This window comes from Zingiber officinale, chromosome 3B, assembly GCF_018446385.1.
Source record: "Zingiber officinale cultivar Zhangliang chromosome 3B, Zo_v1.1, whole genome shotgun sequence".
Classification (NCBI taxonomy): Eukaryota; Viridiplantae; Streptophyta; class Magnoliopsida; order Zingiberales; family Zingiberaceae; genus Zingiber; species Zingiber officinale.
The window spans coordinates 65,309,245-65,320,049 of record NC_055991.1 but is presented as its reverse complement, the minus strand read 5'-3'; the positions used below and the strand labels follow the sequence as shown (position 1 = coordinate 65,320,049).

The window sequence follows — 10,805 nt, the reverse complement described above, 5'->3', positions numbered from 1 at the left end:
TTACCTTTCAAATTCCTGCATATAAGATAATAATCACAGGATAATAGCATCAGTATAGCAAAAGGAAATAAATTTAGTTTAGACAATTTAAGTTTTTGGTGCTGAAACACGGAATAGGTAATAGCTTGTAGGACACATATATTTTGCTATTGACTGAAGCAGTAAGCTTTTGCCTTGGAAGCTATTATGATTGGTTATCATTTAAAATTCACAGTATTGCCTTCCAGTTCCTGCATAATCAAATGTAAATATATTAGATAATACAAGAGTCCAATTGAGAGAATGTTGTCGATGTAAAATCTGTGTGCAAAACAAGAAAATTTCATGAACTTTCACAAAAAAAATGTTACATTTGCAACATCACCACGCCACAAAGAAAGTGATGCATACGAACTTTCAAATTCAAAATAATAGTAAAAGGACAACTATAGATGCCTTTCTTCTCAGTGCATGTAGACATCCACACCAAAAGCACAAGAATGAGTAATGATCAATCTTTTTCCTTGTCCAAGTACATGAAGTGGCACCACCCAATTTTTTAGGTTTATTTAGTAGTAAGGAAAAACCAGCATGCAAGGAGGATCTAAAATCAATAAACATATGAAAAATAGAACTTGTGATCTCTTTGTGAAGACTTGATAAGAAGACAATCAAAGTCTGAGAAAGTGAAATCAATAAGTCACAGATCCATGCAATGAACTTGCAGGACAATCAGAACAATACAGTTACATTAATGAGAAAGCAGTTTTATGCCATCACCAAAATCCATAGCAGACAACTGCCTAGTGTATTAGATTCTTTGCAACTTTGATAAACACACACATAATTGCATTAAAGAGAAAGCGGACAGCAGGAATTCAGTAATGCATACTTGATACATAAAAATGTTGCAACCAATGAAAACAATACAAAGCATGCTGACAGCAAGGATACATTTTCCAGCATCTGAAGGAACAAGTCTCATTTCAGTGATATTTGACAACACCAAATCACCATTTATTTTTGAATATGAGTCTTCGGACTCCTCTTCATCATCCTCATCACCCGTCACAATCTTATCAAGCATCCAACAAACATGCATAAGCAGGAAAATGAAAATCACTAGAGAAGCCATTGACAAAATAGTCCTTTAATTCTCAAAAAATTCAAGTCAAAGTGACAAACTCAAGTTTACCAAGCAGTGAATAAGGGGAAAAAATATATCACATTTGGTGCTTTAATCCTGTTATCTTCAGATAGAACATCACGAAACTCGATCTTAAACCAAATACCTGAGTATAGATGTAAGGAAATGGGTAGGCCTCCCGGTCCCTCGATACAGCGTGAAGGGACAACGACAGAAAATCCACCACGTATCCTTTCCCTTTGTCGATGTCACTCAACCAAATCACTCTCCTACAAGGAGCTATTCGCATCAAACAGAAACACCAAGAAAGAAAGTGAGCAGTGCAACACTGATACCTGGTGGTGACATAGAGAGATCCAGGAGACTCCAGGGGCCAGGAACCGAGGGCGACAGCGACACCACGCAAAACGTATATCAGCTCCTCGCTGTCGTCGGAGCCCAACCGAGGTCGTACGTTGCCGTCGACGACGCAATCGTTGAAGTGCTGCAGCCCTGGAACAAGGTAGGTACAAAGATGTCCTTTTTTTTAAAAAAAAACTTTTAACAGAACCTATTCGCTGGTCGAGGGAGAGGTGGACAGTCCAGCCGTCGCCGTGAAGCATGAGGTTGGAGTCTCCGAACAGTTGGGTGTAGCCTTCCTCAAAGGAGATGGTGGCGAGGTTGGGCAACTTCGGGAGGAAAGCAGCCTCATGGGAAGGGAGCAGAACCGAACACAAAAATAGGAGGAAGTAGAAAGGAAAAGATAAAGTATGGACTAAGAAGGGGAAGCAAGGGCAACGTGTCTTGATCCTGATCGGGAGAGGAAGGGGCATTGATCTAGGAAGGGGAAGAGGGAGATGAGGCTGAGAGAGATGGTCAGACGGCCAGCGGCGAGGAGGAAAGTGGTGGTGGCGTCGCGACGGTATACGGTGGACGGCGCGATATAGGTTTAGGTTTGGAGGGAAGAGTGAAGTGTTACAAATTTTGGCTAAGTATTGATGGAAAAATTATATTATTTTATTTTGGTTCATAGACATCAGGTTTTAAAAAACCGCTGTTAAAATCAGTGTCTATTAACGAAAAAAAGGCGCTCATAGACATCGGCTAAAAATCGATGTCTATGAGCGAAAATCTGTGCTCATAGACACCGATTTTTGGAAAAACCGGTGTAAAATACTCAAAGACATTGGTTTTTTACTTAAAACTATTGTTGTTCCACCGATGTCTATGAGGGTTTTTGTTGTAGTGTGCCCTAAGGCATGATCATGTCTCATCCTTCAAAGCTCCACACAGTAGGGTCGTGCCTAGAGGCATGACCATACTACTCACTAGGCAAGAACACACGGACGTGCCATGCCCAGACACACTGCCGTGTCTCTTCAACCTAGCATGTCACACTGCTGTGACATGCCTAGAGGCATGACCATGTCTCTTCTACTCAGTGATTCATATGGGCAGGTCATACCCTGAGGCACGACCATACTTGCCCTAGGCTATGGTACACACACCATGGTCGTGCCTTTAGGAATGGCCGTGTGGCAAATAAAATGAGGGGATTGTGTCCCTTGCTATTAAAGGGGATTTTCTCCACTTTTCACTCATCTTAAGTTTTGGGGGTTTTACCCTTCTCCTTAGGGAGGGGTTTTCCCCATAGGGGGAACCCTAGAGCTCTTCTTCTTCATGATCCATCCACATTCGGAGCAAGGGAATGCCTCCAAAGATGTCGAGCTTCAAGAATAAGTACTATCTTCTCTCTATTTCTATATATTGAGTCATAATTTGCTATTTTCTTCATCTATTAGTTGCATTCTCTTGTAATAGATTTGATCCTCTCCTTTCTAGGATATAGGGAGTAGTTTTGATATTTTGATTGATGTATGAACTATGTTGTTATTTTTCTTATTTAATGAAGTGTTTATGTCATGTTCTATGTGTGCTACTCCTTGTAAGTATTTGATCAAATATGTGAATAGTGTAAACATGTAGATGTGAGAGATTAATCACCATGTAGAGGAGGTACTTTGTATCATATGACCAGTGATGGAGTCAAAGAAAGAGAGCAACAAGCTAACAATATGGATCATGGTCAACTCACTCTAGATGTTAATGAGGACCAATTACAAGGACTAAGGCTAGAAAGATGAAGGAAGCACTTAATGTACTAATTGAAGATGTGAAGGCCAAAGCTACCATTGAAGAAGGTTTGACCAAGAGCATTCGGTATAGTCAACCTAATTCAAGCCTTAGATGAGCTTAATTAGCACTTAAGTCTCATGTCTATGTAGTAGGGATATGTAGGCTTAATTTAGACTCAATTTCTTCTTTTATTTGGGTTGTAATAAAGTCATAAGCTTAAAATGGCTAAGTAGTCTACATAGGTCTTTACTAAATGGGCTTTCTTTTGGCCTTTTAGGATTTTTTTGGTCACCTTAAAGCTATAAATAAAGGGGGTGACGGCCACACATGTAACTTTGACATATTTTTCAATCTAAAGCACGGTGAGACTCTCACTTATTGGTTCTTCATTGAATTAGAACTTATCAAGGCATTTCCTTGTGACATTCGAAGACTTATCAACCTCCATCACAAGGTTGTGGCGTCTACCATCTTCTATACCAAGGTTCATGCTTTCCTAAGCATTGGGTCGAGGTTCTTTTCATCAATTTTATCGATTTAGTTCTTTCTTTCTTTCTTCTTCCATTCAATGTGGGTTCTTGAGATATCTTTCTCTTTGGATTCACATCATTTTGTATCAGAGCTTTGGTTTTTTCTAAATCGATTTCATTATCCTTTTTCTTTTGTAATTGAATATTTGTTTATTTTTCCAACATTATCTACTTATCGTTATCATCTCAATCTTAGTGAGTTTTTAGTCGTCTTGTTGCTATAAAAAAATAATAATAATAAGAGGCCAAAATTCAAAAAAAAGAAAAAATATATTTTCAGCAAAAAAAGGCCGAAATTCCAAAAAAAAGGGAAAAAAAATATTTTCAGCAAAAAAAAGGTTGAAATTCAAAAAAAAAAAATTCAGTAAAAAAAAAGGACGAAAATAAAAAAAAGGTTGGTATAGACAATTATTATTTCTATACTTGCATTTTCCAATTCCGTATCTTTCTTTAAAGTCTTGCCTAGTATATACTCTGCATCTCCTTTAAAGTCTTGCCTAGTATACTTACGTTTTCCAATTCCGTATTTTCTTTAAAGCCTAGCATACTCCGCATCTCTTTTAAAGTCATGCCTAGTATAATTGTGTTTTCCAATTTCGTATCTTTCTTTTAAAGTCTTGCCTAGTATACTTACATTTTCCAATTCCGTATCTTTCTTTAAAGTCTTGCCTAGTATATATACTTGCGTTTTCCAATTCTGTATTTTCTTTAAAGTCTTTTCTAGTATACTCCGCATCTCTTTTAAAGTCTTGCCTAGTATACTTGTGTTTTCCTATTCCGTATCTTTCTTTAAAGTCTTGCCTAGTATACTCCGCATCTCCTTTAAAGTCTTGACTAGTATACTTGTATTTTCCAATTCTGTATCTTTATTTAAAGTCTTGCCTAGATTTAATTCTGGCAAATTTCCTTTCAGTCCTTAATATCAGTTTTCAATTATGCAACTTGTATTTTTATATCAATTCCTATCTTTTATCCTAATATCCTTGGGAGTTTAAATTAGTCAACGAACGCTTATAGGGAAATTGCCACAATTCTAAGTTCTTTAAAGAGCTAACATTAGTGACTTGAGTGATTGAGTGTCAACAGATTGCATTAATGGTGACAAGTGGAGAGGAAGCAAGACCGAGAGAAACACTTGAACAACGAGCCTTGAGAAAACACTTGGAATGCATGAAAATCAGATTTAATCAAATCCTCGATAGATTAGAGAGACAAGATGCTGTAATTTCATGATTGCAAAATAGCCAAGTGGGTAAAGTTCCTACATGAAATTCAAGGCAATATAACCGTGATGACAACAATGATGATGATGATGATGATGGCGTATCTGATGACATTGATGATAGAGTTTCTAGTGGCAGATCTAGTCATGCTAGAATTGGTGAGAGAAGAGGAAGAATGAATGATTATGTTGATAGAAACTTGGGAAATGTCAAGATGAAGATTTCTTCATTTCAAGGCAAAAGCGATCCAGACGTATATTTGGAGTGGGAAAAGAAAGTTGAATTAGTGTTTGATTGTCACAACTACTCTGAAGAGAAGAAGGTAAAACTAGTTGCTGTTGAATTTATTGATTATGCTATTATTTGGTGGGATCAAATTATTCTAAGTAGGAGAAGAAACAACGAGAGACCCGTTGGCACTTAGGAGGAGATGAAATCTATTATTAGAAAGAGGTTCGTGCCATCACATTACTATCGAGATTTGTTCCAACGACTATAAAGTCTAACCCAAGGATCCAAAACTGTGGAGGAATATCACAAGGAGATGGAGATTGTCATGATTCAAGCCAATGTGGAGGAGGACCGAGAAACAACCATGGAAAGAATTTTACAAGGTTTGAATTCAAAAATTGCAAATGTAGTGGATTTGCAACATTATGTGGAGTTGGAAGATATGGTGCATATGTCCATGAAAGTTGAAAGGCAACTCAAAAGGAAGGGTTCAATCAAGCATGGTCAAAATTCATCCACTTGGAAATCTAGTTGGAACAAAAGAGATGATAAATTGACATCAAAGAGTAAGACAGAGTTTTTGAAAAATAAAGATGCTGGTTCTCCATTGGTCAAAGGTAAAAAACCTATCCAATCTTCAAGAAATAGAGATATTAAATGCTTTAAATATTTGGAAAGAGGACATATTGCTTCACAATGTCCAAAAAAAGAATTATGCTTTTAAAAGAAAATGGTGATATTGAAACTGAGAGTGAGTCCGAAGATGATAATGTCGTGTCACCATTGATGGAAAGTGATGTAGAAGAGTATCCCGTCGAAGGTGAAGCCCTTGTCACTAGGCGTTCTCTAAATGTACAAGTGAAGGAAGAAGATGAAGAACAACGAGACAACAAATTTCATATCCATTGCCACATCAAAGACAAGGTATGTAGTATGATTATAGATGGGGGTAGTTACACTAATGTTGCTAGTACTATCTTGGTTGAGAAATTGTGCTTACCTACCACTAAACATCCTAGACCTTATAAACTACAATGGTTGAATGATTGCGGGGAAGTTAAGGTCACTAAGCAAGTGTTGGTTTCATTATCCATTGGTAGGTATCATGATAATGTTCTTTGTGATGTAGTACCAATGCATGCAAGTCATTTGCTTTTAGGTAGACCATGGCAATTTGATAGGAGGGTCATGCACGATGGCTTCACAAATAAATATTCTTTTAAGATGCATGGTAAACTTGTAACTCTTGTACCATTAACTCCTAAGCAAGTATATGAAGATCAATTGAGGATAAAAAAAGAGAGTGAAAAAAGAAAAGATTGTGAGAGAAAAAAAAACAAAAAAGAAAAGGAGTGTGAGAAAAGAAAAAGTGAGGATGAGAGTAGTGAAAAAAAGAATGAAAAAGAAACAAAAAAAATAGAGCAAGAGAGTAAAAAAGGGGGCTATTATGCAAAAGAGAGGTTAAGAGAGCTTTTTATTCTCAATAGACGATGATTGTACTTTTGTACAAGGAGGCTTATTTCAACACTAACAATCTTAACCCCTCTTTGCCTAGTGTTGTTAAATCTCTTTTGCAGGAATTTGATGATGTCTTTCCTGAAGAAGTTCCTGATGGATTGCTACCACTTAGGGGAATAGAGCACCAAATTGACTTCATCCCAGGAGCATCCATTCCTAATCGACCAGCCTATAGGAGCAATCCTATGGAGATGAAGGAGCTTCAAAAGTAAGTTGAAGAGTTGATGAGAAAAGGGTATGCCCGGGAAAGTTTGAGTCCTTGTTCAGTTCCTATTTTGCTTATGCCTAAGAAGGATGGAACTTGGAGAATGTGCATTGATTGCAGGGTTATCAACAAAATTATGGTAAAGTATCATCATCCTATTCCTAGATTAGATGATATGCTAGATGAACTATATGGTTCTTGCATTTTCTCTAAAATTGATTTGAAGTCTGGCTATCATCAAATTCGCATGCGTGAGGGAGATGAATGGAAAACTGATTTTAAGACTAGGTATGGTTTGTACGAATGGTTAGTCATTCCATTTGGGCTAACTAATGCACCTAGTACTTTCATGAGATTAATGGACCATATTTTGCGTGCTTATATTGGAAACTTTGTTGAAGTATATTTTGATGACATCTTGATTTATAGTAAGAATTTAGATGAGCATGTTGATCATTTACAAAAAGTACTACTTGTTTTGCAAAATAAAAAATTGTATGCTAACCTTCAAAAATGTTCTTTTTGCACTAGTCAAATAGAGTTTCTTGGTTATATTGTTAGTGCTAAGGGAATAACAGTTGATGAAGAAAAGGTTAAGGCAATTTGTGAGTGGCCAACACCAAAAATGATAACTGAGGTACGTAGTTTTCAAGGATTGGCAAGTTTCTATAGGAGGTTTGTTAAAAAATTTAGTTCTATAACTGCACCCTTAACTGAAGTTGTTAAAAAGAATGTTGGATTTCATTGGGATAGTGAACAAGTTTTAGCTTTCAACTTACTTAAGGAGATGCTAAGTTCTGCACCATTACTTGCATTACCTAACTTTGCTAAAACTTTTGAAATTGAGTGTGATGCATCTGGAATAGGTATTGGAGCTGTGCTAATACAGGAAGGTCGACCTCTTGCTTATTTTAATGAGAAACTCAGTGGAGCAGCTTTGAACTATCCAACTTATGACAAGGAGATGCATGCATTGGTGAGGGCTTTAGAGACTTGGTAGCATTACTTGTGGCCCAAAGAGTTTGTCATTCACACTGACCATGAATCATTGAAGCATTTGAAGAGCCAAAATGCTTTGTCTTGAAGGGAGATTGTCCGGCTTCATGGAGTACCGAGGAGCATAGTTTCAGATCGTGATGCAAAGTTCCTAAGCTACTTTTAGAAGACACTATGGGGAAAATTGGGAACAAAGCTTTTGTTTTCTACAACTTATCATCCGCAAACAGATGGACAAACTGAGGTAGTAAATCAAACTTTATCTACTTTATTGAGAGCTATCATTAAAAAGAATTTAAAAGGTTGGGAAGATTGTTTACCACATGTTGAATTTGCTTATAATAGATATGTGCATTCTACTGCTAATTGTTCACCTTTTGAAGTGGTATATGGGTTCAACCCTTTAACTCCTTTAGGTTTGTCATCATTGCCTGTCTTTGAGCGTGCCAGTTTAGATGGTACCAAAAAAGCTAAGTTTGTGAGGCAACTGCATGAAAAAGTTTGATTGCAAATTGAAAAGAAAACTGAACAATATGCTACGCAAGCCAATAGGGGACGAAAGAAAGTGGTCTTTGAAGATGGAGATTGGGTTTGGGTTCATATGAGGAAGGAAAGATTCCCTACTAAATGTCGTACTAAGTTGTATCCACGAGGAGATGGTCCATTTCAAGTCATTGCTAGAATCAATGATAATGCATACAAGCTTAACTTACCAGGTGAGTATAATGTGAGTGCTACATTTAATCTTTCTGATCTTTCTCCCTTTAAAGTAGGTGATCAAGATTCGAGGACGAATCCTTTTGGGGAAAGGGGGAATGATGGAGTCAAAGAAAGATAGCAACAAGCTAACGATAAGGATCATGGTCAACTCACTCTAGATGTTAATGATGATCCATTATGCATCAATGGAGGCCCAATTACAAGGGCTAAGGCTAGAAAGATGAAGGAACACTTAATGTACTAATTGAAGATGTGAAGGTCAAAGCTACCATTGAAGAAGGTTTGACCAAGAGCATTCGGCATAATCAACCTAATTCAAGCCTTAGATGAGCTTAATTAGCACTTAAGTCTCATGTCTATGTAGTAGGGATATGTAGACTTAATTTAGACTCAATTTCTACTTTTATTTGGGTTGTAATACAGCCATAAGCATAAAATGGCTAAGTAGTCTACATAGGTCTTTACTAAATGAGCTTTCTTTTGGCCTTTTAGGGTTTTTTAGTCACCTTATAGCTATAAATAAAGAGGGTGACGGCCACACATGTATCTTTGACATATTTTTCAATATAAAGCACAATGAGGCTCTCACTTGTTGGTTCTTCATTGAATTAGAACTTATCAACGCATTTCCTTGTGGCATTCGAAGACTTATCAACCTCCATCCCAAGGTTGTGGTGTCTACCATCTTCTATACCAAGGTTCATGCTTTCCTAAGCATTGGGTCGAGGTTCTTTTCATTAATTTTATTGATTTAGTTCTTTCTTTCTTTCTTCTTCCATTCGTTGTGGGTTCTTGAGATATCTTTCTCTTTGGATCAAATATGTGAATAGTGTAAACATGTAGATGTGAGAGATTAATCACCATGTAGAGGAGGTACTTTGTATCATATGACCAGGGGTTAGTGATAGAGGGTATCCCTTTAATCGAACTTTCCAAAGTATCACCTTGAATTGGAGGCTAATCCTTCACAAGGGATTAGCTAACTAAGAGCTTAATGGGTTTATCCTAATTTAATATTAGGAAGTAACTTGTGCAATATAACGATTGTATGGCCAGGGGGCCCTTGGGTACCCCTTTAATAAGACTTTCTATGTTATTTCTTCTACTTAGTATCATTGAATGAGAATGGTGTAACCTTTAATCCTTGTTAGGAAGTAACTAAGAAAAGTCTAGCTATTATATGATCGGGGGCCCTTAGTGATAGAGGGTATCTCTTTCTAAAGTTACTCCTTTACTAAATGATATTGGAATTATTGTAGCCTACCTGTAATTATGTTAGAATCCCTACATGATTATAAACACAGAGGGTAGGAAGTGAACATATACTAGGGGCATTAAAAAGTATCATAATGAAACTAAAATCCTAGAAACCATCTCCTTAAGCTCATCCCCTCTCAAGATCATCTCTCTTTCTCTCTCTCTCTCTCCTTCTTTTTCTAGTTTACAATCTCTCAACCGACCTCTTGACCATCTAGATAACTTGCTTTGTGAAATTGACTAATGCTTAATCAATAGTCTCTGTGATTCAATATCTTTTTATTACTAACGATATAGTCGTGCACTTATGGTTTTGTAATAAGTTTTTGGTATCATTGTTGGGGGTTGTTTCAATTAACATTAGTTGATTAACATTTGAGTTACTTTAGATATTTTTCTTTTCCTTTTACCTTTTCTTTCTTTTTTTCCATTATGTATTTTCATTTTTATCTTTAATTCTGTTATTTTATTTTTTTTGTTATAAAATTTTTTAGACATAATAAGTATTAACATCTCAAGAGTGCCTTTAAGAAAATTTTTCATAGCCTTTTCTATAAGAAAAATATCTCCCATTGTGGAAGCTCATATCGAGGCAACAAATTTCTAACTAATTCGAGAATTATTTACCAGTATACAATGCCACAAATTTAGAGGAGAAGTTTCATAAAACTCATACTTGTACCTTGAAGCATTTCTTGAAGATTGCAACATAGTAAAATGTGAGGGAGTTTCTATTGATGTTATTCGATTGATTGCATTTCTTTTTAGAATCAAAGATAGAGCAAAGACTTGGTTTTACTCTCTCTGTCCTCAAAGCATTACAAGTTGGGAAAAGTTGGAGCAATAATTTCTGAATCATTTTTCCCTTCCTAGCAGAATAATAT

The 10,805-nt window shown here is 36.5% G+C and overlaps 1 protein-coding gene across 1 annotated transcript; it reads right to left on the bottom strand.

Annotated features, from left to right (window-relative positions):
• Positions 1-1,728, bottom strand: LOC122054922 (chloride conductance regulatory protein ICln-like). The gene is made up of 6 exons (XM_042616337.1): positions 1,677-1,728; positions 1,462-1,618; positions 1,272-1,395; positions 872-1,054; positions 213-230; positions 1-15 (listed from the first exon to the last, which is right to left on the bottom strand). The coding sequence occupies exons 1-6, from the start codon at positions 1,726-1,728 to the stop codon at positions 1-3; spliced, it is 549 nt and encodes a 182-aa protein (XP_042472271.1).
• Positions 1,729-10,805: the final 9,077 nt, after the last annotated feature.

Coding starts and splice junctions, on each gene's coding strand:
- LOC122054922 (XM_042616337.1), bottom strand. CDS start 1,728: ATGCTTCACGGCGACGGCTGGACTGTCCACCTCTCCCTCGACCAGCGA. Junction 1,619..1,676: donor CTCCCTCGACCAGCGAATAG/GTTCTGTTAAAA, acceptor ACCTTGTTCCAG/GGCTGCAGCACTTCAACGAT. Junction 1,055..1,271: donor TTCCTTACATCTATACTCAG/GTATTTGGTTTA, acceptor ATGCTTGATAAG/ATTGTGACGGGTGATGAGGA.